The sequence below is a fragment of the Bidens hawaiensis genome, unplaced genomic scaffold (genome assembly GCF_021521415.1).
Source record: "Bidens hawaiensis isolate Kalapana, Puna unplaced genomic scaffold, B.hawaiensis_p1.1 tig00015117_1, whole genome shotgun sequence".
NCBI lineage: Eukaryota > Viridiplantae > Streptophyta > Magnoliopsida > Asterales > Asteraceae > Bidens > Bidens hawaiensis.
In genome coordinates this window covers 439,107-466,493 of record NW_027492339.1, presented here as the reverse complement: position 1 = coordinate 466,493, position 27,387 = coordinate 439,107, and the positions used below count along the sequence as shown (strand labels likewise).

The 27,387-nt window shown below is 35.8% G+C and overlaps 3 protein-coding genes, 1 long non-coding RNA gene and 1 pseudogene across 4 annotated transcripts; 3 read left to right on the top strand and 2 right to left on the bottom strand.

Annotated features, from left to right (window-relative positions):
• The first annotated feature begins 3,382 nt into the window (after window positions 1–3,382).
• On the top strand, window positions 3,383–4,204 carry LOC143548426 (F-box/kelch-repeat protein At3g06240-like). Its single transcript, XM_077039606.1, has 2 exons — window positions 3,383–3,542; window positions 3,573–4,204. The coding sequence occupies exons 1-2, from the start codon at window positions 3,383–3,385 to the stop codon at window positions 4,202–4,204; spliced, it is 792 nt and encodes a 263-aa protein (XP_076895721.1).
• A 4,222-nt stretch (window positions 4,205–8,426) lies between these two features.
• On the bottom strand, window positions 8,427–16,839 carry LOC143548425 (F-box protein At3g07870-like). The gene is made up of 4 exons (XM_077039603.1): window positions 16,755–16,839; window positions 15,464–15,654; window positions 10,051–10,805; window positions 8,427–8,745 (listed from the first exon to the last, which is right to left on the bottom strand). The coding sequence occupies exons 1-4, from the start codon at window positions 16,837–16,839 to the stop codon at window positions 8,427–8,429; spliced, it is 1,350 nt and encodes a 449-aa protein (XP_076895718.1).
• A 2,111-nt stretch (window positions 16,840–18,950) lies between these two features.
• LOC143548424 (F-box/kelch-repeat protein At3g06240-like) lies at window positions 18,951–20,002 on the bottom strand (annotated as a pseudogene).
• Window positions 20,003–24,454: 4,452 nt separating this feature from the next.
• On the top strand, window positions 24,455–24,845 carry LOC143548404 (uncharacterized). The gene is made up of 3 exons (XR_013137943.1): window positions 24,455–24,547; window positions 24,612–24,674; window positions 24,802–24,845. It is a non-coding gene; the product is annotated as an uncharacterized LOC143548404 (long non-coding RNA).
• A 957-nt stretch (window positions 24,846–25,802) lies between these two features.
• Window positions 25,803–27,322, top strand: LOC143548422 (uncharacterized). The gene is made up of 8 exons (XM_077039602.1): window positions 25,803–25,880; window positions 25,962–26,018; window positions 26,136–26,189; window positions 26,254–26,316; window positions 26,444–26,506; window positions 26,606–26,770; window positions 26,874–27,029; window positions 27,227–27,322. Exons 1-8 carry the CDS (start codon window positions 25,803–25,805, stop codon window positions 27,320–27,322), a joined length of 732 nt encoding a protein of 243 aa, XP_076895717.1.
• The last annotated feature ends 65 nt before the right edge of the window (window positions 27,323–27,387 follow it).

Here is a 27,387-nt window from a genome sequence, read left to right as displayed (position 1 = left end):
TCAGGTTTCAATGTTCAAATTTTAGAGCCGAAAACCAACCCAAATCTCTCATGGTTTTGTTGGGTTCGGATTGTTTCGAGTTGGGTTAATTGGGTTTTGAGTATCCTAAAAAGCAAACAAAGATTAAAAAAACTACAACACTAAAACAAAAGCTAACATGTTTTTCTCACTCGTAACGTAAATAACAAATAAGAAAACAAAAATAACATAGTAAAACAAATTAAAAAAAGAGTAAAATTTTACAAAGTCTAGCCATAATAAACAATAGGAAAATTGGTTTTTATTGGTCCAAACTATTTCATTTTTGTCGGCGCTGGTCCCAACTTTCATTTCGGCTGGCAACGGTCCCAACTTTAATATTCGTTTCTTCCACCAGTCCGCGACTGACGGAGCACTAACTCCGTTATGTTTTTTGCTTACGTGTCAATCTGAGTTGTCAAAAAACGTCTTACGTGGCAGCCACCGTGGATAATTGATTTATACTTAATATAACCTCAAATTTTAGGGTTTAAACTGAAATTATAAATTTGAAATATATTAAATTAATAGAAAATAACCTAAACCCCCCCCCCCCCTCCTTGTAGCTCGTACTCCCGGCGAGCCGCCACCGGCAACAGCGTGAGGCTCCGACCACCGAAAAACACCCCCATTTCAGCTGTTCTTGACCCGTTAATTTAGAATAACGTAGTTAGACGGCAATAAACAACAACAATTACCATTCTAATTATATTTTAACGCCTTAACCGTCGAACTAATTCCCGTAACCTTCACCGGAAAATCGGCCATAAGCAATTAACACTGATTAATGAATTTCATCGCAATTACTAGTATAAATAGGACCCATACACCAAGCTAAACTTGCTCATCCTCTCAAATCTCACTGATATATCCTCTTTAACCCCGTAATCCTTCCTCCAAGCTTGGAGCTTCGGCCAACTTCGTTCACCCCTTTCCTGGCATCATTCGAGGTAATTAAAACATGGTTTTGAATCATTTTAATCCACTAATCAAAAACCCTAACTTAATTTTAACAAACATGGATTGGATTAATCAATTGGATTTTATAGGGTTTGCAGAATTATGGATGAACCTGTGTTATTATATACAATAATCCACGGTGGCTGCCACGTAAGATGTTTTTTGACAACTCAGATTGACATGTAAGCAAAAACATAACGGAGTTAATGCTCCGTCAGTCGCGGACTGGTGGAAGAAACGAATATTAAAGTTGGGACCGTTGCCAGCTAAAATGAAAGTTGGGACTAGCGCCGACAAAAATGAAATAGTTGGGACCAATAAAATCCAATTTTCCTAAACAATACAAATATAATCGCCTTCCATATGTCATGATTATGGTGTATAATTATAGTTGATTTTAGCCATAAATCGAAAACATTAGTAAATAGTAAATAGTATATCCATAATATGTGGAATGACAACATTCAGACATAGGCATGTTATTATCTGGTTTTAAAACTAAAAATTTATCCAGATTTTTCGGGTTGGCTCGAAACTTAGAATTCGGACCCAAGAACCAACCCAAATTACTTCAGTTCGGATTCGGGTTAGTTTGGGTACGGGTTTTTTTGGATTGGGTTTCGGATTTCGAGAAAAAGTGGCAGCCTATCTCCAATCAAAATTTCTAAAACATTAATTTGAAATTTAAAAAAAAAATACAATGCCCTTAACTTGTTTTTAACCGAATATCATTGAAGACCGCCTCTTTTATATTCATAAATTTAGGACCGTCGTTGTGCCCATTAAGTTGAAAACTCTGTCACCGCCTATACATACACCCTTTCGATTTAGCTTTCGTATTGTATTGCATTGTATCAAGTATCAACTGTTGATATTTCCACCCTCAATTCTTATCTTCTCTAATCTCTCCGATGGATCCCAACAAACCCCACCAAATTACCCTTCTGCTGTCGAAGTCGAAGTCGTTCGATCTTAAGATCCCGCGGGTCGGGATGGATTCCACTGCTGCCTCTCGCGACAACTCTGCTAGTAGAATATCAATCTCTACCGTAGGCACATGAATCAAACATACTTCTGCTGTTGCCTCTGGCGGCGAATCTACGAGCAAGATAGTATTCATCCCCACGTCGAGCCATTTGAGAACCAAAAGCTCTGATACCAAATGATGCAGTTTTGGAAGCGATCAATGGCTCGAGAAACTCGTGACTAATTAAAGACGATAAAACGAACCAGTGGTTCAAGAACAACGTTCTTAATAATTAAACTTAATAAAAAAAACTCAAAAATACATAACCATCAACCCTAACTTATACTAAAATAAAATGAAATAAACTTGGAAACAAGATAAACATAAAATATTAAAAGATAATAAAAATCATAATTTAAATTAGGAGATGTTCCTTCATCAAAAACTCTAAATGTGAACATATGAATTTTGTTTACCTTGATAACGTTGGTAGCTTAAACGCCCTTCGTTAGCGATCACCACCGAACCCTTCAAGTTGTGCAGTGGTTTTAAAAACCTTAGCAAAAAACTAATGGCGCGTTCGTTTCACAGAATATAATGGAATTTGAATTGAAATTTGCATAGGATTTGGAATTGGATTTGGAATCTAAACATTCCAATAGGAATTGAAATTTGAAGGAATTGAAATCCAATTCCATTCTTGTTGTGTTCCTTTGACAAATGAATTGGAATCGGTTTTTTTTAATAAGGATAACAGAGGAAACATTTTAGTTTTTTTAGATTTTTTATTTTTTATTTAAATTTTTGCGTTATGATCTTTTTAATTTTTTTTTTTAAATTTTTTTAGGGGTTTTCTATTAAGATAAAAAACCACTCAAAAAATATTCAAAAATAATAAAAAAAAATTCATAACTCAAATATAAATCGAAAACAAAAAAAATAAAGAACTAAAATGTTTATGCCATCATCCTCGTTAAAAAAAACCCCCCGATTCCAATTCACTTGTCAAACGAACACATAAAGAATGGAATTGGATTTGAATTCCTTCAAATTCCAATTCCTATTGTAATGTTTAGATTCAAAATCCAATTCCTTTCAATTCCAAATCCTTGCAAATTCCAATTCCATTATATTCTGTGAAACGAACGCGCTTAGAGCTTTTGATTGGAAGAATGATACGAGTCGATTGATGTAAAACTTAACTCGAAACGGTGCTTCAAAACGACGAAACAATGCTTTAATTCGGGTGTTTGAACTTACAATTAACAAAAATCATTTAAATCACCGTTTCAAGCTAAGTTTTACATCAATCTAACTCGTATTTTTCTTCCGTCAAAATCCCCGTTTAAAATTTTTGAAAAAAAAAACTATAACACCGTTCTATTCACTCCCACTGACTCAAAATCCCCAAAACCCAAGAATCTTAACCTTCAATTAATGCCTCATCCATTCTTTTTCCACGGTTCTTGCAACGGCCTTGTCTTGGCTTCTACTCTTCACTCCGTCACCCCTCGTTCGCTCGTTCTCTTCAACCCCACAACCAAAGAACTCGTTGAATTGCCCGAATGCGGTTTCGAGAAGCTAATTCATATGTTTGGTTATGATTCACGTACTGCTGCTTACAAAGAATGTGACGTCATGTATGCATTTGGTTATGATTCGCGTACTGATGATTACAAGGTTGTTACTTTCTATTACATTGATAATAATATAGATGTGTACATATATAGCCTTAGAAGTAGATGTTGGAGTAGGCCGGTTGTCGTTGGCTGTCCTCGTGATCATTCGCATCCTCATTATAACGGGAAGAGTTCCCCGGTTGTTTTTGTTAATGGGATTGTTCATTGGATCGCTTATAACGGCGAGTATTGCGCACCGGTGATTGCTGCTTTTAGTTTATCGGATGAGGCGTTTACTGAAGTGCCGTTTCCTACTGAAGTTGATATCACGTGCACGAGTGACTGCGCGCTTCTGGTTGTTGGTGAAAAGCTTGGGGTGTGTTTGGAAGATGAGGTGTGGTTGATGAACGAGTATGGTGTAAGGGAGTCTTGGTGGAAGATTTCAGTTCATGGGTTTGATGAGATTCCGATGGTTTTGTATGAGGATGGCAAGATTGCGTTGGTTAGCAGCGGTCTGGTGTGGATGTATGATGTTGAAGGAAAATGTTTCTGTAAAATTTTTGATGTTTCTGGGGATGTTAAAGGATTGAAGGTCAAAGGTGCTTATGTGGAAAGCCTTGTTTCACCAAAATTCGGTTGAATCAGTTACGAATCGACAAGTTATAGTGCAGGTTCGTGTATGAAATTAAGGTTTTAGTTATATTTTCAAGCATGTTTGTTATTATGATTTAACTTTGCATCTTACAATTTGTCCGAGTTGCATATCTTGATCGTGAGATGATTGCTAATCTTTTTTAGTATTGCTCTTAATATGTTGCAGTTTCGGTTATGTTTCTTGATTCTTGAATATGAATACTTTATGATGTTATGTAGCACTATGTTATATGGTCCTTGATCACAATTTGTACATTGTTTTGACAAGATTGTGTATGTGTTGATTTTGTCAAACCTATATGAAACTACTTGAAATTAACAAAACAGTTGGCAGGCTTATGTTGAATGCTTATGATTACTAGTCTACCAATTTACGCTTTCTGTATGTTGTTGAAGTTTAAAACTTGTATGCAGCAGTAATAAGACTTATTAATTAACTGGTTAGAGATGATCTTCATGATTACATACGCATCATATTTGCATTGTATGAGGGGCAAATTGTATTTCAGCTGTGGTTCTAATGGGCTTTGTTGTGCAGTCATTTGCAAATATGATGGTGGCATTGTTTAAAAAGAAGACTGATAGAGGTGACAAAGTGGGTGGTTTGGATCAAGTATGGTACATGGTAGGTTGGATACATTGAATATTGGGTTAAAGTTGAAATGGATTTGTTGAATTTGATTAGTTTTTTCAAGCAGGTCAGAGTGTTCAGAGGTTGACCCGTTTAGGGTATCCTCTTGTTGTTTTATCGTCGGTCATACGTATTTTGAACTGTGGCTCATAGGCATGTGATTGTTGCTTTTGTCTGAACTTAAAGGTTCATACTTTCTCATTTTTGCGCGTGTTCTTGGGTTAGAATTTTGAAATTGGTTTTTCTTAGATTTAAGTTTTCATTTCCGACTCGTAAATTTGGGTTCAAGTTGAATACTAGTTTAGGTGTTAGAAGTTTTTCAAGCATCCATGGAAACAAAAGAACTTGCACATATAACAGAAGTTAAAAGGCTGTATTTGAAATCCAACAATTCATCTTGTTAATACTTTGGTTCTCAATTCATCTTGTTAATACTTTGATTTTTTGTTAATAATTTTAGTTTGTTTCTCACGTCTCTCTTTTTAAATTGAATGATCTTTAATAAAGTTTGATGATATTTTAAAACTAGTGGCTCACCCGCACAACACGACTTGAATCCCGTTCGTATTGGTTCCTTTCATTACGATACTGGCTCTTGCTATAGCAACTGAAAGAGAACAATAAATAAATAAAGTCGATATGCCAAAAAGAAAATATCAACGCATATATCAATTGAAAACATATATTAGTAGCGGTTCTGAAATACCGACACCGGTATCGGTGATCACTTGGAATCGGTTCAATTCGTCAAGGTACCAGTATGGTACTGACACTTGTATAGCCTAGAATATACAAATACTCTATTTTAATCATGGTTGCAAAAGTCGCTAGGCGAACCCAAGGCAGTTGACTGGGGAGTTGGATGTATTCGGAGTACTCGGGAGTACTCGGACATGGTAATATGAAGAAAATTAATTTTTGGATATCATATATATGCCAAATATCATTATTTTACTAATATTTATAACAAAATATGTAAATATCAATATAAACAGAAGAAATACACAATAAATTATTCTAAGAATTACTAATTATTAATTAAAAAAATGATATTTGTTCTTTAATATTAAAGAAATAAGAATTATGTTTTGTTTTTTAGTCAAAATCGACTCAATTCCACTGACTAAATGTGATTATGGCTGAGTTTGACCATCTTTGATCGATTCTTAGTAACTAGGCGGGAGTTAAAGAAACTCCCCTCGGCGACGTACCTTGTAGCGAGTACTCGGGGAGTACTCGGCCTTGTAAACCTACTTTTACAACATTGATTTTAATACAAATCTATATCGACGTATCAGGAAAAAAAGCTAACACAAATTATTATATAAAAAAAATAGGACAAATACCATAAAAACCAACATACTTTCTGTTTTTTCTTATAAAAGTCTCTCAATAATTTTTTGCACATAAAATTCCTTGTACATGTTAAGTTTGAACACAATTATGAAATTTTATATTAAAGTAACTTTGAACTGGTCATCCAACTTATTTTATGAAAACAACTTGGCTACAAAAAAATATATACGAGGTAAGGTAAAAAAGAACCTATAAGAACGAAGACCAGGAGAAATAACTCAATAAGCACAACTCTTAATTGTCTGATCCGAAATCAAATATATTGAAATTTAATTATTCATCGTAAATAATCACCAGACAACCAAATATTAAATCAAGATTTTAATTTTCAAAAGTTGTGGTGAATGGAAAATCAAAAGGAAAGAAAAGCTAGGCTACTTAAAGATTATATCAAAATTGACAAATTCATACATAACGGAAATCCACGGTAAGTTCGATCAAAATTCATACATCAATATAATCAGACTAAGATTATATAACCGAAAGTTTGGATAAAAAACCGAAAATATCATTTTCAAATTGTTAAATTTTTTTTTTCACAATTGTGTTCAAACTTAACATTTACAAGGACTTTTATGTGTAAAAAGTTGTTGAGGGACTTTTATAAGAAAAAACAGAAAGTATGTTGGTTTTTTATGGTATTTGTCCAAAAAAGTAAATCTATATTAAACGAAAGTGTACATAACGAAAGGTGGCATTTGTTCCGATGATATTGATATCGGTATCAATATTGTTCAATCGTTATTGGCTCGTTTGTTACATACCGACGTTTGTGTAGATCACGATACCAAAAAATTATTTATTTTGAGTATTACTCCATTTTCAACAAAATATATTGCGGAATGTCGAGAAATAATTAAACATGACTGCGCATTAAGTTTTTTTTTTTAAATTTCAAAACATCTTATTATTATATATAATAATATAATAATTAAGAAATTGTGCGACGTAACCACGTGATTGGTCCACATAGCCTCACGTGGTTGGTCGGCCTTTTTATTTATTTTTAATTTGTTAATCGTTTTTAATTCGTGTCGGTCCGTTGCTGTAAAATACGTTTTTTTTACCGTGGACGAATTAACTTATTGCTTTAATTTCGGTGCCGTAGCCTGATACCAACCGAACTCGTGTCAGTTCACCACCACAACACATGGTTTTCTGTGTACGATTTAGTCCTGACAACGTCAATTCCGACTGAATTCACGTTAGTTTGCAAACACAGCGCACGGGTTTTTTATCACCTTTTTTGTCCATCAATTCCAGAATCAATGAATTCGTATCAGTTCGCAACTGTAACGTGCATGGTTTTTTTGTTCGCCACATTTTGTTTTTTATTTTAAATATGTTAAATTGTTGTATTTGTGTGTGGACAAATTTTATGGTTTGCTTTATGTTTAGCGTCGTAACCAGATACCAACCTAAGTGTCACCAGTTCGTAACCACAACGCGTGTTTTGTTATGTTTAATTTTTGTATTTTTGCGTTAACAAAGTTTTTTTGGGGGGGGGGGGTTACTGGTTTCGTAACCCGACACCGGTCGAATTCACCTCGACTCGCAGACGCACTGTACGAGTACGAATGTCAATAAAATAACCCGGCATAACGCGCCGAGAATCTTCGTAGTTAGATATAAAGTTGATGGACATGACAAGAGAGGGAAGCAAAAAAATTAATGAAGTATGATGCAAAACAAGAAAATTAAGTTGAAGTGATTGATGTAACAAGAAAGAGGGGTAACTTTAGCTATCATTTATTAGATTCTAGATTAATAAACCAACCAAAACAAATAAATAAAGTATGTACGGAAGGCTCGTAATGACCTAGTTTTCAATAGGCTGGCGATTACGTTAAGGGGCTTGATTGAAGATGTTAAAACGCTCTATTTTGTATGGACACGTAACTAGCCGAGGCGTAAATATATTTTATGGAAGGAATGGTATAGGTTTGAGTTTGACATATAGTTGGGTTGTTTCTTTGTTTTGTGGTGTATTTTGGGCCTTGCTAGGCTAGTTATTTGGTAATCTTTTTTTTTTTTTTTTTTAATATATACTTTTAGTTGCTTGTTAAAAAAAAATGAAAATGCAAATTAGACTAACAAGTAATAAGATTGGATCCAAAAAGGTGAAACAAAACTAGAAATTATAAAACCAAATAACATGTTCAAACTAGCATTACATTACCAAAGATGCAACCAAGAAACACAACATCAAGTTTCAATTTTACTACTTCACCCTTCGGTTAAATTTTGGTGAGACAAGGCTTTCAACACATATACCTTTGACATCAAACTTGTTAGTATCCAAACGATCACACAAACGCCCTTCTTCAATGTCCCATACCAACATAACATCACCGGCTACAACCAAAAGTTTCCCATTCTCATAAAAAACCTTGAGTCGAACCATCAGACCCGCATCGATTCCACCAAGTACAACCTTTGGCCAAGATTCCACCACCCCATACTCCATCATTAGCCACACATCACCTTCCATAAAAACCACAACCTTTTCACCAAAAGCAAGTTTAAGTTCATTCTTAACCCTAACATAAAGAGATTAATACAAAAGGTTCGTAAGATTATTCATGGTTCCATTTATTTCATATATAGCAAAAGTAAGAATAGGAAGTTAAACTATATATGGAACAAGATACGTGATATATGAGAGAATATATTTTCTTCATCAAAGGCGTCACCTATGACAAAATTCATCTGAAGTGCGTCTTTCCCGGCGGTTTCAGTATGGCACCAATATCAAAAAGTTGGGAATTTTTCCGGAGCCGGAAGAAACCAAATAAAAACATCCGGGGTCGACTTCCTTTGACCAGAAACTTTAAGAAGGAATATGGACGGGTCCGATAGATTTGATCTCTTTTTGATTGGTTTTGTCAAAAAAACTTACACATGGCAATTTTTTATTGGCGGATGAATCCTGTTGGAATGTTTCCCAAAGTGACGCTCCTGTCCAAATTCCCTAGGACAAATCTGGAATATTGGAAATTTATGAGCTATTTTTTGTTTCTATCTCTAAAAAAGGGCTATTTTAGGAATTTATTTTTAAAAACATGACTGCACAGTAAGTTTTTTTTTTTATGACAAAACATCTTATTAGATATAAAGTTGATTGACATGACAAGAGAGGGAAGAAAACAAAATTAATGAAGAAAGATGCAAAACAAAATTAAGGTGAAGCGATTGATGCAACAAGAAAGAGGGGTAACTTTAGCTATCATTTATTAGATTCGTACATTAAACACCTAAACTTAAAAACATATTAATAGGATACGGAACCAAGCAAAAGAAATAAACAAAAGTACGTAAGAAAGGCTCGTAATGACCTAGTTTTCAATAGGTAGGCGATCACGTTAAGGGGCTTGGTTGAAGATGTTAAGACGCTCTATTTTGTATGGATACATAACTAGTCGAGGCGTACATCTATTTCTTAGAAGGAATGGTATAGGTTTGAGTTTGACATGTAGTTGGGTTGCTTCTTTGTTTTGTGGTGTATTTTGACATGTAGTTGGGTTGCTTATTTATTTTGCGTGCTCATTAGTTATTTGGTAATCTAAAAGAACATATATTTTTAGTTGGTTGTTGAAAAAATGAAAATGCTCACAAATTAGACTAACAAATAAGATTGGATCCAAAAAGTGAAACAAAACTAAAACTTATAAAACTAAATAGTCAAAGACATTTCCATCAAAACATGTTCAAACTAACATTACATTACAAATAAATTAAAGATGCAACCAAGAAACACTATATCAAGTTTCTATTCTACTTTTCCCACACTTCAGATAAATTTTGGTGAGACAAGGCTTTCAACACATATACCTTTGACACCAAACTTGTTAGTGTCCAAATGATCACACAAACGCCCTTCTTCAATGTCCCATACCAACATAACATCGCCGGCTACAACCAAAAGTTTCCCATTCTCATAAAAAACCTTGAGTCGAACCATCAGACCCGCAGCGATTCCACCAAGTACAACCTTAGTCCAAGATTCCACCACTCCATACTCCATCATCAGCCACACATCACCTTCCATAAAAACCTCAAGCTTTTCACCAAAAGCAAGTTCAAGCCCATTCTTAACCCCAACATCCTCATCATTACAAGACTTTGGTAACGCCACTTCACTAAGCCTCTCATCCGCTAAACTAAACGCAACAATCACTCTCAAATCTTCATCCGAATCCTTAATAGCAATCCAATGAAGATACCCATTAACAAACACACCCGGATAACTCTTTCCATAACTATGATCATAAGGAAAACGACACGCCTGCCTCCATGTATCCGTCTTAAGGCTATAAACATGCACAAAGATATTCTCAATATCATTAACCTCCTCCTCATTATTATAAAATGAGACCGTAACAACCTTGTAATCATCCGACACAGAATCATAACCAAACCCATACACAATATCAATTTCCCTCAACTCGTCTACAATATCGAAACCCGATTCGGGTATTTCCAAAAACACCTTCGTCGTAAGGTTTAAAACAACAAGTCTATGCCCACCATCAACGTCATGACCCGACACCAAAACCAACCCATTGCAAGAACCATGAAATGCGAACATATCCACATGAGGCTTGAATGTAAAATTAAGTTCATTTGGTCTTAATGCAACTTCTTCATGGTAGTCAAATGGGAGAGTATAAAGTGACTCATCATCATGCTCTAAAATGAGACGTTTGCGTTTGAGGGTGTTTTGATGAACCCAGGTTCCGAAAGTTGAGACTCGAAACCCTTAGAAACGCACCTGAACCGGCCAAGTGATTTGGCGGGAAGACGATATAGAATCTCAGTGATGATCTCCGTTGGAATATTTCTGTTTCCTGGTGCCATTGCTGCACTTGAAATGAATTTAGGGGTGTGGAAGTTGAAGAGATAGTGAGTGTTTTTATAACTTAATTGTTGGGTGGTAAGATCATGGAGATTTTTGAATGTTAACAGAAGAGAGAGAAGAGGTGAAAGAGAAAGACGATGATGTGAAGGAAAGAAGGTGAGGTGAGGTGAGGTTCTTTCATAAGAATCTTTAAGAATGTTTATATGAGAGGAAAAGGAAGAGAGATGAGAGAATGTAATTTAGGTAAGCGATGTCATGTGATACATAAGAATAACACTACAAACTTTTCTAGTTTTATTGGTGATGCTCTAATTAATTTTTACATAACCAATAACTTTATATTTCATATTTTGTACTTATATGAAATATAATTAACAAACAATTTTATAAAATAAAAATAAATACAAATAAAATTGCATTAAGTTAAATATAACCGTTATGAAAAAGACAAAAAAAAATAATAATAATAATAATATTGTTGTTACTATAAAAAATGTTATCTTGTTTTAGAAAATCTAATTTAAAAGAATTTAATTCATGTTCGTCAAGACTCGGGGTTGAATCGACTCAGTTTGATTTAATAAGGCTCGAGCCAAATTTATTAGTTATTAACTTATTGTAATTAATTAATTTGTTTTTTGTAGACTATTATAAATTCAAGTTCAAGAAAAAGAAAAAAGAAAGAAAAAAATGAAAAAGAAATGGACCCACCAACCATCATTCTTCACCATACATGATAAAAGATTTTTAAAGATAGATGACCTTCACTTCAATCTTCACAATATTTGCTTTTTTCATCTTTTCTCACAAATCTCCTTCATATAAGCCATGAATGACTCTGATGCAGAAGGTCTTAGACCAAGGTGGAATTTACTTAAAATGTTATCGTAATCTTTTAACTTTCGAACCTTAGAAGGAAAAGAAAAGTTATACAGTATAATTGATTTTATTTGAACAACTAGAATGAATATTATGATATCACAATAATTGAATGATATTGTATTTAAAAATTACGATAAACGCACGCACGCACGCACATACATATATATAAAGTTATGTCAGGTATATTGTGTATATAATTGAGTAAATGGATCAATGTTATCGGACAATCGGGTCGGGTAATCAGGTATATTACAAATCCAAACCTGTTCCAAACCCACAAAAAGTTTCAAAATCAATCCCAAACCCTAATAAGTCGGGTATTACTCGTCCCAGTTATGTCGGGTTTTGGGTTTTTCCGTCGGGTTCAGGTATCATTGCCATCCCTAATCCTCCACTCACAACACGATACCCTAAACCGCTACCTATATTATAAAGCCACACTCACAAAAAAAATGAACTGTAAGGCCCCGTTCCCGGTAACTCTAGTTTGGTGTTGGATTTACTCATAAACACAGTTCTAAAATCAGAGTTAATTTAAACTTTCGCGGAATAATTTAAAACTTCAAACATCACATTACAAACATTCATTTTTGTCTTAACATACAAATTGTCTTTTCATAACATAACATAACATAAAATAGTCATGACACTTCTTCATAAATGCCAGTCTCTTTAGCTCGTGCCATGTGTCCCTCCTCAAGCCAGCTGTCTCAACCTATCTGCCTGCGTGTATACTAAAAGTCAGCTACGCTGAGTGAGTTCTAGTTAATCAATTTAACATACAATACATTCCTATCCTTACTCATACGCATTCGAAGATACGTATTCATACCTTACTTTGCTATTACTTCTTTCACACATACTTTATATACATGCATACGTACTTACATACTTTCTTTCATAAAACCATATGGTATACCATATGCTATTCTATCTTAAACATCTCAGATATTATAAGGGTCTGGTCCCTATCATCTTAGATATTATAAGGGTCTGGTCCCTATCATCTCAGATATTAGGAGGGTCTGGTCCCTATCATCTCAGATATTAGGAGGGTCTGGTCCCTGTCATAAGCGTATACTTTACTTGTCTTATGTATATAATTTTACATACACATTCATTCACATAACCATCATATAGTAATAACATTCAATGCACGATCATACACGTATCATATACCTATCACTTAAGATAAGCATTTTAACTGCCACATAGGAGTATGCACACAAACACAAAAACTTAACCAGGAAATGGGGCTAGAATTCACCTGGAGCCGGTTTCTCTCGCCGTTAATGGTAATGCCCTTCCTTAGTTGTGCACGGCTAACTGTACAATACATTACGTGTGTCAATTATCCATTACTACTACTTCCTATATCTAAGTTAATGAAACTCTCAACTAACGAGGGTCCGGGGGCAGCGCCCCTGGTAGCGGAGTCTAGGGGCGGCAGGCCCTAGCAGGGTCCAAAGATTAGAGCCCCTGGCTGGGGTTGAGCTGCCAGGTCAGCTCGGAAAAATTTTATTTTCATTAACAGTCCTTTAACAAAAACGCATCAGATAATTAATCGGGGCACATTTTAATAACAAGTTAAACAATTTCGCATGGGAGGAATTTCGCATAGAATTTCGCTTCGCATAACCTGTTTCGCTTCTCATGGCTGAGCGAAGCGAAATGCCTGTTTCGCTTCTCATGGTTGAGCAAATGACTATTTCGCTTCTCATGGCTGAGCCAAGTGAAATGACTTCCTTTCTTCGTTTTTACTATTTTAAAGCCATTTTACTTCGTGGCTCCTCCTCAGGACCTGATTTTTACTCTTTCTCAACTTTCGACACATTTTGACCTCATGCACCTGATCTTGAACCCATCTCTTATAGTCCAAACGCCACCTTTTTACCTTACAGTGCACCCAAGAGGTTATAACTTACCAAGTTTATATTTTTCTTACATTTCACAACCCGATCTACCATTATATTTGTTTGCATGCCGATTCTAACCATAAAACTTAACCATTTAAACCGAAACCTACCTTTTGCTTCGGGTTCGAGTTCAGATCCGGACAATACGAGGATTTGGACGTGTTCTTGCTATTTGATGATGTCTACACACGAGATTCTTCCTCTTTTTACATGGATTTGGATCCGGAATGTAGAGAGAAAGTGTGTGTGTTCTTGAGTGTGTGTGTGTGGTGAAAGGTAACAAAATGGTGAAATGGTGGAGGGGTTAGGCTTTATATAGGGGGCCATGGGCCACACAACCCACTCACAATTCCAAATCCAAATATTATCCAAACACTTAACACACGACTAACTTAACGACACACAGTTAATAACAAAACTTTCCGTCCTTTATTATTTAACAAAAGTTGGATGTTACATGAACAAGATGCGAATGCTCTTAAACACCTAAATTTTAATATTCTCAAAAGCTATGTTAATAGGATATGAAAACAAACAAAACAAATAAATGAAGTGCGTAATACCTCACTAATATGAACACAATTTTGATAAGGGCTTTAATGACCTAGCTTCCAATAGGAACACAATTTTGTTAAGGGCTTTAACTGAAAATGTTACGACGCTCTTTTTTACGGGTGTGTAACCAGTCGAAGCGTAAGTCTATTTCATGGTGGAACGGCGTGGGATTGAGTTTGACATTTAATTGGGTTTCTTCTTTGTTAGTTATTATTTATTAACAGGTATGAACATGGTAACATATTTCTTTTACCTATTAGGACATGTATTTAAATAGGGATGGCAACGGGGCGGTTTCGGGGCGGGGAATGCCAATCCCATACCCGCCCCGGTTTATAAAACTCATTACCAAAACCGTCTAAAAACCCGCGGGGACTAAACGGGGAATCCCCATCGGGGATTCGGGGAAAACCGCGGGTATTCGGGGAACCCGTCTAGCATAAATGGTTTTTAAACGGGCTAAATTCCCCGTGGGGATCCCCATTTAACCGTCGGGTTCACCGTTTAAAACCCGATTGTAAGAAAATGATACAAAATTACAATACAATATTAATACACAAAAAGTTCAATATCCAAACACATTACACATACAAAAGACATTATTAATACATAAAAATGTTTATTTCTCCCATCACAACGGAAATTAACTTCATGATTGATCCTTCTTACACGTCCATACCGCACCCATTCAACCATTCAAACACTTGTCACGCCGGATTGCTATGATAATCAAACATTAACATATTAATTGGAAACTATATAAGAATCAATGTTAAACCATATTAAAATGTAAACGATAAACCATATATATATGTATTACCTCAATACCATCGTCACAATCATATTCAATAGTTTGGCAATATGCCTCGGATTCTTCTGAACAAGTTGCTATATTCATATCACAAAAGTCAAAAGTTTATATAGTAGCTAAGTTAAAAATAAAAAATAAAATGTTTGTTTACCTTTGATTTCATTCAACAACCAACTTTGGGCGCACATTAACGCTTCCAATGTTTTTGGATGAAGACGGCTACGATGTGGACTTACCAATCTACCACTTGTACTAAAAGCGGACTCGGAAGCAACGGTAGATATTGGAATCGCCAATATATCTCGAGCAATCTTTTGCAACCTTGGGTACTTGACACCATTTGTTTTCCACCAAGCTAAAAGGTCAATCTCAGTTTCTTTTATCCAAACTTTCTCTTGTAGATACAAATCAAGCTCCGTTGTGACACCTAATATATAAATAAAGTTAATACAATTAATGAATAAAGTTAAATTAATGTAAATAATAAGTCATACCCGAATATAAAAATTATATTTAATAAATAATATATTATATATAAATATAAAAATTATATTTAATTAAACGGGTTTTAAACGGGTATACGGGGCGGGTATACGGGGCGGGTACAGGCTATACCATACCCGCCCCGAACCCGATTAACTTAAACGGGGAAAACCCGAACCCGGACCCGTCCCCGATTAAGTGTCCCCGAACCCGCCCCGTTCGGGGCGGGTTTCGGTTTTCCCCATCGGGTTTGGGTTTTTTTGCCATCCCTATATTTAAACATGTTTTAAGCACGCAAACAATATTTCACTATTGTAATTGTTAACATATTTATTTAAAACTTGGATGTACCTGTCACCCACCATACCCCCTTTCATATTACCCTTGGTATTGTATAAAGTATAAACTCACCCAAACCACCACCGATTGTTCCACCCACCGCAAATTCTTCTCTCCAATGAAACTCGCGGCGTGGATATTCCACCGGAGATGTTGACCATATCTTATATCGTATTCTGGCGAAATCTTAAAGGATTTGTTAGCCCTGGTATCAGACCCCGAATTCATCAAAATTCACCAAAATGCCCTCAACCGCCATCACATCATCTGTATTCGGACGGTGGTTCATTCTATTCACTCCCACTCAACAATCACCATGACGAAAACCAACAACTAAAGAAATCATTATGGTAATGGCCTCATGCTGACTTCATTTTCTATGGTACCTGCAATGGTTTTGTGTTGGGCTTTATTGCTTATAAAAGTGGGGGGGGGGTGTTTATTACCCATATTTGTTGATGGGATTATTCATTAGATTGCTTATAAAGGCACTTATAGTGTACCGGTAATTGTTGCTTTTAGTTTATCAGATGAGGCATTCATTGAGGTACCATCACCCGATTTTTTTTATATTGAGTTTATGCGTGATTGCAAACTTCTTGCTATTGGTGAAAAGATTGGTGTGTTTTAGTTCATGCCTTTGCTTGCCTTACCATTTGTTGAACGTCCGGAGAGGCATGAGTGGTATCAACAATTGACCCATACCCCCACTCCTATGCGTCCCATCCCTGATCTGCTTTTGTGAGAGCTGGGATGAGTCGCTTGTGGCCTTATCCGGACGATGTGTCATATTTTCGGAAGCCAGATGGATGTAAGTAGCCTTATTGTACTTCCTGAGGTTATTCTGGTTTCTAATTTTGGTTTATTATGCAGCTGAAGGTCTTCTTCTGTCTGTTCTTGCGGCGGGTGTGCCTGGGTCATGCATATTACTGCCCGTGACAAGAAAGAGCTCGCCATCCTTGACAAGACCAGGGATAGTTTTTTGTTTCCTGAACGAACCCGTCCGGAGCCTGTAGTCTCAGAGGGTATGTTTGCGACAGGTAATTTAACTTCGATATGACCAAGGGTAATTTCCTGCGTATTTTCGCCAGTTACTGAATATGTTTTTTGATACAGCCTTTGGTTGCAAGAGGAAGGAAACGTCGTCTAGCCACGCTTCTTTGGAGGTGGCTGGTGAAAAACAGGGAATGGATCTTCCTCCCCCTCCTCCGAAAGCGAAGAGGGTCCGCCTTAGTGACCGCGTTGTGGTCCGTGCTAAAGGTGTCTCATATATTTCTAGACCTGTTTTTATTGCTTGGTTGCTTACTTGGTGGTTTATTCTTGTGCAGCCCTTGTTATTCTTTTGGACTCTCCCCCCGCTAAGGGTGACAACCGGCGGTCTGCTGTGGGTAAGGGGCAGTACAAGGAGGATTAAACCTCCTCTGATGCCCAGAGGTTGGAATTGCCGCCTTTGCCTCCTATTCGTGAAGCTGAGGGGCCTTTCGAGCGAGTGGTGGTACCTCCTCCGCCTCCTCATGAATCCGGGGGGGGGGGGGGGGTCCGTATTGTGCCGAGCGGTGTCATTCGGCATGTCCCTGAATGGAATATGACCCCTTCCTCGCGATTTTCTGACGGGGAAGTGTGTTTTGATTTCCTTCACGAGGGTGTGCCTCCCGCGGAGCGTGAGTACCAGCGGAGCCGGTCCCCGGTATTTGTCGGCAATTCATATATATATCATTTGGCCAACCTGGTTTCCACAACCCAGGAGATATACCGGGACTGGAACTTCATGGGGCAGAACTGGGGTTCTTAGGAGAACCTGTTGGAAGAGCTCCGGGCAGAAAGGGAAAAATATCGTCTCGCGGCTAACACCGACAGGTGGAAGTTGAGAGATTCTGAACAGGCTCTTGAACAAGAGAGGGAGCGGCAAGCTACTGCTGCCAAGGATTGGGAAGAGGCGTGTCGGCGAAAAAATGCTGCACTCGAGGCCGCACGCACTCTGACCCGTGCACATGAAGCTGAGCTTGCTAAGGCAGAAGAAGCCAACAGTGATATTGAAGCTCGCCTTTCATCTCAGGAGGAAGTTATCAGCATTCTTCGTGCTACCGCTGCTGAGAAGGATCAATTAATTGAAGATTTGATCAAGGAAAACACCAAGTACGTTGGTGAGCAGGGCGCATTGAAGTTAAGTGCTGAGGAGGCATCCTTCGACCGTGCCTGGTTGATGCGGGAAGGTTTTCCCAAGGTATGGGTTCCTCTATCTTTATCGTGGCTTGTGACTTCATTTTGCTGATTCTTGCATTGTTTTTGTAGGTTATCTCCCGTATTCATAGAGGAGACAAGTTTGGAAACTGCCTTGCTGACCTTCTATGCGCATCAAGTGATTCGGGGTGCAAGGCAGGTTTCCAGGAGGGGACAGCCTTTGCTTGGGAAGGTCGCCCCATTGAAGATTTTGACCTTCACGGCGTGTATGTGGATGGGGAATATGATGCACGAATGAATGATTTTAACCAATTGCATTTCCCCATCCAGGATACTATCCAAAGTTTTGCTACGGCGGCGGATGGCGTTCGCCAGTTCCGCGACTATCTTCATGAAGAATAATGTCACTGTATATATATTTTTTCTCTTGTTCCTGTAATCCCTTTTTTGAATGTATATATGACATGGATTTTATATTTTGTCTTGTATGAGTACAATATAAATGTGTGTGAGCTAAATCCGTCATGTATCCAAAATATAGTATTAGGATAAGTATTGGCACGCAGGCCTATCCGTTACAGGAATTAACATTCTAAAAATTTTAAAAACGGGTAATTGTGCATCAACTAAATTGCATTAATTATCAGTTCGAGATAAGCAAAATTTGGTACGCAGACCAAAATAAACAGGGCACGCAGGCCAATGTAGAGGCGCGCAGGCCTAATAGAGAATTACGTAGCTTAGATATAGCACCGTCGTATCCAAACGATCACACAAACGTCCTTCTTCAATGTCCCATACCAGCATAACATCACTGGCTACAACCAAAAGTTTCCCATTCTCATAAAAAACCTCGAGTCGAGCCATCAGACCCGCATCCATTCCACCAAGTACAACCATGGTCCAAGATTCCACCACCCCATACTCCATCATCAGCCACACACCACCTTCCACAAAAACCGCAAGCTTTTCTCCAAAAGCAAGTTTAAGTTCATTCTTAAACCCAACATCCGCATCATTACAAGACTTAGGTAACACCACTTCACTAAGCCTCTCACCTGCTAAACTAAACGCGACAATCACTCGCAAATCTTCATCCGAATCCTTAATAGCAATCCAATGAAGAAATCCAGTAACAAACACACCCGGATAACTCTTTCCATAGCTATGATCATAAGGCAAACGACATGCCCGCCTCCATGTATCCGTCTTAAGGCTATAAACATGCACAAAGATATTCTCAATATCATTAACCTCCTCCTCATTATTATAAAATGAGACAGTAACAACCTTGTAATCATCCGACACAGAATCATAACCAAACCCATACACAATATCAATCTCCCTCAACTCGTCTACAATATCGAAACCCGATTCGGGTATTTCCAAAAACACCTTCGTCGTAGGGCTTAAAACAAGAAGTCTATGCCCACCATCAACGTCATGGCCCGACACCAAAACCAAGCCATTGCAAGAGCCATGAAATGTGAACATATCCACATGAGGCTTGAATGTAAATTAAGTTCATGTGGTGTTAACACAACTTCTTCATGATAATTAAATGGGAGAGTATAAAGTGACTCATTATCATGCTCTAAAATGAAATGTTTTCGTTTGAGGGTGTTTTGATGTGTTTTGATGAACCCGGGTTCCGAAAGTTGAGTCTGGAAACCCTTAGAAACGCACCTGAACCGGCCAAGGGATTTGGCGGGAAGACGATATAGAATCTCAGTGACGATCTCTGTTGGAATATTTCTGCTTCGAGACACCATTATTGGACTTGAAATGAATTTGGGGATGTGGAAGTTGAAGAGATAGTGAGTGTTTTTATATAACTTAATTGTTGGGCGTTAACTAAATGGTTTTAAGTTTATGACAAAGTTATGTTGTAATGATTATTATGTTAATGTTTTAAATGGTATTAATTAGTTTAGAAAATATATTTGTAACAAATAAGATGCAATAACTTTTCTTCTTGAAATGGGTTACTTGACCGTTTAGCATTCATGTCATATTTAAGTTTTATACTTATATTGATTTGCTAATCGAAAAAAAACTTTTTCAGCAATAATTTGATTTTATATCCATCAAAGTGACGTGGTTTAGTGATAGGAGGCTTAGGTTTTACAATGAAAACCGAAGTTTTAATCCCTACTTGTGTCATTTTTGTGAATTAAAGCAATAAAAGATTTGAGTTATGCCTTGTGCAAGGTTGTTAGTTCGAACCCCAAGTCCACTCAAGTTTTCGTCCTACCGTGTGTTACGCAAGAAAAATTTGTTATTATGGTGGCATACCGACTGTCAAGTGGCAGCTGACAGTATGGTTCTGGGGGAACGCCCAAACCAAATTTGAAGCCAACATGAGCTCGGTTAAGACAGCATAGTCTGGCCAGAGTGAACAGGGTTCTCCAATTTGAGGAGTGCGGTAGCCTAAACACAAGAAAGTCGTTCTAAAAAAAGTAATTTGATTTTATATAATTAATATAAAATACATATATTGTACCAATTATATTAAAAAAATAATAAAATTCTCAAAAATTCTATAGACTCAATTTCATTTAATACCCACTAGTGGTAAAACCGGGATACCATCAGGATTGAATTGAAAATTACAAAGATCTCAGTCTTTTTTCACTAAACCATTCATGTCCCCTAAAATGTTACAAGTAGAAAATAAACTTGATTTTCATTGAAAAATACGAACTCTCTACCATCAAAAAATCATTGAAAAACACGAACTCCCTACTATCAAACTACATTGAAAAGCACAATATAGACTCAATTTCATATCCACTGGTTTAGACTAACTAGTTAAATTGGCCGAGAATGAAGCTAAAAATGAACTAATTAATTTTTTACCTAATGATACAAGAAATTCTAATAATGACAATAACAGTAACGGAAAGTTGATTAATGATGAAAATTTATGATACAAACTTTTTACTATTTTAGAATTTTGGTTGTTTTTTAAAAGAAAAAAAAATATAGTCTCAATTTGTTTAAAAAACCATTAAAAATAAATTATATGAGAACTATGTAAATATAAATTTTAATTATAACATGAAATTTTCTACTCTGGTCATTTACACCCACAATTTATAATTTATCCAATAATAAGTTGAGTTTTCTTTTAAGTTAAATGAGTCAAGAGTAAGCTTGTTGGCTTAGATATGCACGTTTACACATAATAAATGATTAATTAATTTGTTATACTCGTTTTTTTAAATAATTTATAAGATTTGTTTTACATTTTTATGAACAGCAATAAGAGGAATCAATTACAATAGGTAGGCAGATAAGCGAACAAAAAGCTACATGGTCCCCACCTTTTTGAATGACAAATCCAATCATACTGAAAACAAAGTTACCATTCTGTGTACGATCTGATGAACTCTTTTCAGAAACGTAGCAGAAGAAATAAGTTAATTAACTAATAAACTTTTTAAAAGAATTATAAATAAAAGTGATAAGAAAGATAAAAGGGGAAAAAAAGAAAATAATCATCAAAATTAAAATTACATAGTTTGTCTTTTTGTTGTAAGAGCAAAATGACCGTTTAGAAAAATAACTGGCATAAAAAATTAACATTACAGTGGAAATAACGCAAAGTATGATAACTTTTCTAAAAAAAAAAGAAGATGTTTATGTAATTACCTTAAATGAAATGAGATCCAATTTGGGTAAACCTATGTGATGAATACTGTAACTACTTTAAACTCTATATAACCTCTTTGCGTAAGTTTATTTAGAGTTTAAAAATTATGAAAAAATGTTGAGTTAAGAGAATTCTAAATGGCTAAACCATGGTTGCTAAGGCGAGCATATAAGCAACAACTAGAGAGGACTTTGAAGAAATACAAAAAATAATAATAATAATAACAAAAAAAAAAACAAAAACAAAAACAAAACAAAACACTTATGACACAAAGCTACGTGAAGCCACATAACGAGTACCGGTCTGGCCGCACAACTTAGGCATATCCCTCGCATGCCTTAGTCTAAAGTGTATATCTCTACTAGAGGTAGTCAGAGAATCTACTTTCGAGTTAATAGAATCGATTATATGAGTTTTTCCACCGAAAATTGGTTATAAATGATAAACATTCATCACTGAAAACACAAGTTGCCACACAACATCATCAAGAGCCATTAGTAGTCAATTTCCATCAACCATGCAAATTTGAAGTAACGGTATTTAATTAGGTAACATAAATATAAAAAAAAGAAGGTACAAGTGATTTGTTTTTTTAACTGCTAAATTGTACACTTTACAAGAGTCAAACTCTTAATCTTCTGTTTTAGATTCGGAATAACAAAAGATGTGATTTGGTTAATGGTGAAATGTAAGACAATGTGTAGTGAAAACGCTATGGGCGCCTAAAGAGCCCTAAACACCGTCCGTTCGCCCCGGAAAGCTTTATGAGATCTGGCATTTTGTATATGACAACATCCCAAGGTTCACTTAAACTAATTATGTTTTTCTCCATAAATTCCAACCCGTAAAATAGATATATTACAATAATTAATTAATTATTAAATAATGATTGTAATAGAGTTATACCGCTACATTATTTTTTATATAATGCTTCACTATAATAGAGCCCGTGTGATACACGGGTGGTTAAAAAAAATAAAAAACTGAGTCATGGGTTATAACATAACTAAAAGGGTTCGTGTCTCATATTGTGTTTAGTAGAAGAGATGATAAAATGGAAAGCTGCTCACATGACATTTGCGTGACATCTTATGTAGAAGCCCTAGAATGATGCCATGTAGAAAAATTATCTTACTTTAATACTAGATTATACACTTTTGACCCATAAACTCGTAATACCTTTGAAAAAAAATTCAGCAAATTGATCAAAACGTGAGCACCAATTATTATTTCTTATGTAATAACTAACTTGAGATAATTAAAAATTGTTAATAATATAATTATAAGAAAGTCATAATTAGTTTATTTGAGATATTTAATAAATACATTAATTGTCAAATAATTTAACATAAAAATGTGTTAAATTGAAAGAGTGGTAATTAAAAAATTAGTTAATTAGTTGGAACATATATAAATAAAAATTGATATAGTTGGCAATGCTATGTGGACAACATATTTAAAGAAATCGTGTAACATGAAATGATTTAATATATTAGTTAGAATTTTAACACTTATACTCGTGTAGCATTATTATACATGGTGTAAGTATTAATTACCATGGCTCATTATGCTGCCCCACGTGTTTGTATGATTTGGTTACTTCCAACACCGGCCACGTTATCGAACTCAAGACAGAAGTCATCCACTCCATTTGAACCCCAAATCCAAATCAAATCAAATCAAATCAATTTCTCCGGTCTGATATGGCGGCTTCCAACCTCCATATCTTCTTCCTTATTTCCATCTTCTGTACCCTAATTCTCACTCCGATTCAAGCCGTTGAAGAAGCTGCAGTTGGATCCGACAACACCGAGGCTTTTCGACTCCAGTTGGATCAACTCACCTCCAAGATCCAATCACTCGGTTTGCTTCTATTCTTTTTATACCTCTAATAATATCCACTTATTCATTAATTACCAGTAGTAGAAGCAGTTTGTTATAATTAAATCCTGTTAGCTAGTAACTTGTGGCGTACGTTACTTCTTAACCCTAACTTCCGTATTGAGATTTGAATACAATTGGTTATTAATTTTTAAGTACAATTTGATATAACTCACGGAAATGATAACGCACACAAACGATTATTTAATAACTGTTAATATGGAACCTATAATGTTAACTCTAACTTAGCTAATGCGAAATCTAATAACCCTAACTTAATTATTATAGCATTTGCGGTACTTAAATTGTTTAAAAGTTAATGGATTTGATCTGTTTTAAAGTAATCTGAAGACGCATTTGTTTTCATAGAATCGCTTGTTGACGAGAAGAATCACGAGTTGAAAAGCAAGGATGAGGCGATTGCTCGGAAAGAGAAGAAGATTGCAGAGAAAGAGAAGGCGATTGTAGAGAAATCGGATAGTATTGCGTCGTTGAAACACGAGGTAGCGTCACTTGAGGTAATGCTTTTAATGATTTGCTACGGAAGGAAATGAGAATATGCTATTTTGTTATGTTAACTGTTTAAGCAAGATCTATTTTTTTTAACAGGCTAAATCGTCCTTAGATGCTATTTCACAATGCCATTAGCTCTTTCACATGTACATTTTTCATTACTCTATACTTGCATTTTAGAAACCTTATTCCATGTTCTGTAAACTGTATTTAGGTTCATGGTGCATGGTTGCCACCTTGGCTCGCAGCTCATTTGGTTGGTTTTCAGGTAGTTATTTTAGTTTGCAACTTGTGCTCAAAAGACTCGGGTTGACTATATTGTTATCTTGCAGTCTCATGTGAACAGCCACTGGAAAGAACATGGAAAACCTGCTTTTGAGTCACTTAAGCAAAAGGTATATATGCAGCAAGCAATATTGCATGTACCATTTCTTAAAACGTGTTACACTCATTTTGGTTAAATTGTTCATTTTTTTTTGTCTTTGTGAGAAGACATGCAAAGGTTTAATCTTTTTGGTGCAGACTTTGGAGAAAAAGGCACAAGTTGAAAAAAGGGCAGAACCTCACTTGCAGACAATCAAAACTGTAAGTGACTTTCTGACTTTCGTTTATTTTTTAAATAGTGTTTGTGTATATGATCACTTTATATTAGCTTTTATTTTGTATATTTTTAAATTTACACAGAAATGGATCCCAGCTGCTAAAGAACGATGGGTGTTGGAAGTAGCTACTGTTGAACCGCAACTACAATCACTAACCAAAAAGACAAAAGAAGTTTATATTCAAACCAAGGATACTGTAACTCCACACATGATCAAAATCAAGGAAGTTGTCAACCCTCACTTTCAGGTATGTTTTAATCAACACGAAGTTATTTCTACATTGCTTAAATGTGTACATTTTATATATGTTTGTTTTAGCGTGTTTTAATTAGAAAATTACTTGATGACAGACTGTGAAGAAGGCATCCAAGCCATACATTGACCAGATTGCCACTGCAACAAAACCTCATCTTGATAAAGCTCGGGAAATGGTGGCGCCTTACACAGAGGAAGCAGTTATAGCTTATGGGAAGTTTCTTGAATCAGCTACTAAATACCATAACCAGGTATAGAATACAACCTCAAAAGGGTGTGGTATCTTGTTTGTCCTCGTGTCTTTACAAGTTTATCTACATATATTGCGATATTGCATACTATTCATTGTGTATAATTGTATTTTAAGGCATACCTTTTTGTCTTCATTAAGTGACACACAAGCTTCTGATTATTGTTTTAATCATGTCCAATATCTGTACTACTCAAGGTTCAAGGCGCCATTAAAGAATCACTGAAAAAACATGAAATTAGCAGTGCTATTGCAACTAAGGAGTTGGTTTGGATTTTTAATATTGTTTCCTGAAACGTCTTGTGATGATCTTCTTGCCAAACCATCTTTTCTGTTAATGGTCCTTTTTAGTCCTGAACTTTTACCTCTTTTTTTGTGACTAAAACATATACATCTTTGTTTTGTTATTCTATCTTATGTTTCAGCTTCAACAAGTTGTTGATGAACAGAAGACAAAACTTCACAAAACAGGGCGTGCTTTAAAAATTGCGGAGGTTTGTCCACAACAATGATGTTTGATATATTGGTGAGAATATGAAAATGTTCAATGTATTTACATGCATAATCATATGCAGGAGGAACTTAAAAAGGCTAAATTTGAAGCAACATCGAAAATTAAAGAACTGACTGAGGTATAACCTGAAACTTAGCTATTTCACAATGCCATTAGCTCTTTTACATGTACATTTTTCTTTACTCTATACTTGCATTTTAGAAACCTTATTCCATGTTCTGTAAACTGTATTTAGGTTCATGGTGCATGGTTGCCACCTTGGCTCGCAGCTCATTTGGTTGGTTTTCAGGTAGTTATTTTAGTTTGCAACTTGTGCTCAAAAGACTCGGGTTGACTATATTGTTATCTTGCAGTCTCATGTGAACAGCCACTGGAAAGAACATGGAAAACCTGCTTTTGAGTCACTTAAGCAAAAGGTATATATGCAGCAAGCAATGTTGCATGTACCATTTCTTAAAACGTGTTACACTCATTTTGGTTAAATTGTTCATTTTTTTTTGTCTTTGTGAGAAGACATGCAAAGGTTTAATCTTTTTGGTGCAGACTTTGGAGAAAAAGGCACAAGTTGAAAAAAGGGCAGAACCTCACGTGCAGACAATCAAAACTGTAAGTGACTTTCTGACTTTCGTTTATTTTTTAAATAGTGTTTGTGTATATGATCACTTTATATTAGCTTTTATTTTGTATATTTTTTAATTTACACAGAAATGGATCCCAGCTGCTAAAGAACGATGGGTGTTGGTAGTAACTACTGTTGAACCGCAACTACAATCACTAACCAAAAAGACAAAAGAAGTTTATATTCAAACCAAGGATACTGTAACTCCACACATGATCAAAATCAAGGAAGTTGTCAACCCTCACTTTCAGGTATGTTTTAATCAACACGAAGTTATTTCTACATTGCTTAAATGTGTACATTTTATATATGTTTGTTTTAGCGTGTTTTAATTAGAAAATTACTTGATGACAGACTGTGAAGAAGGCATCCAAGCCATACATTGACCAGATTGCCACTGCAACAAAACCTCATCTTGATAAAGCTCGGGAAATGGTGGCGCCTTACACAGAGGAAGCAGTTATAGCTTATGGGAAGTTTCTTGAATCAGCTACTAAATACCATAACCAGGTATAGAATACAACCTCAAAAGGGTGTGGTATCTTGTTTGTCCTCGTGTCTTTACAAGTTTATCTACATATATTGCGATATTGCATACTATTCATTGTGTATAATTGTATTTTAAGGCATACCTTTTTGTCTTCATTAAGTGACACACAAGCTTCTGATTATTGTTTTAATCATGTCCAATATCTGTACTACTCAAGGTTCAAGGCGCCATTAAAGAATCACTGAAAAAACATGAAATTAGCAGTGCTATTGCAACTAAGGAGTTGGTTTGGATTTTTAATATTGTTTCCTGAAACGTCTTGTGATGATCTTCTTGCCAAACCATCTTTTCTGTTAATGGTCCTTTTTAGTCCTGAAC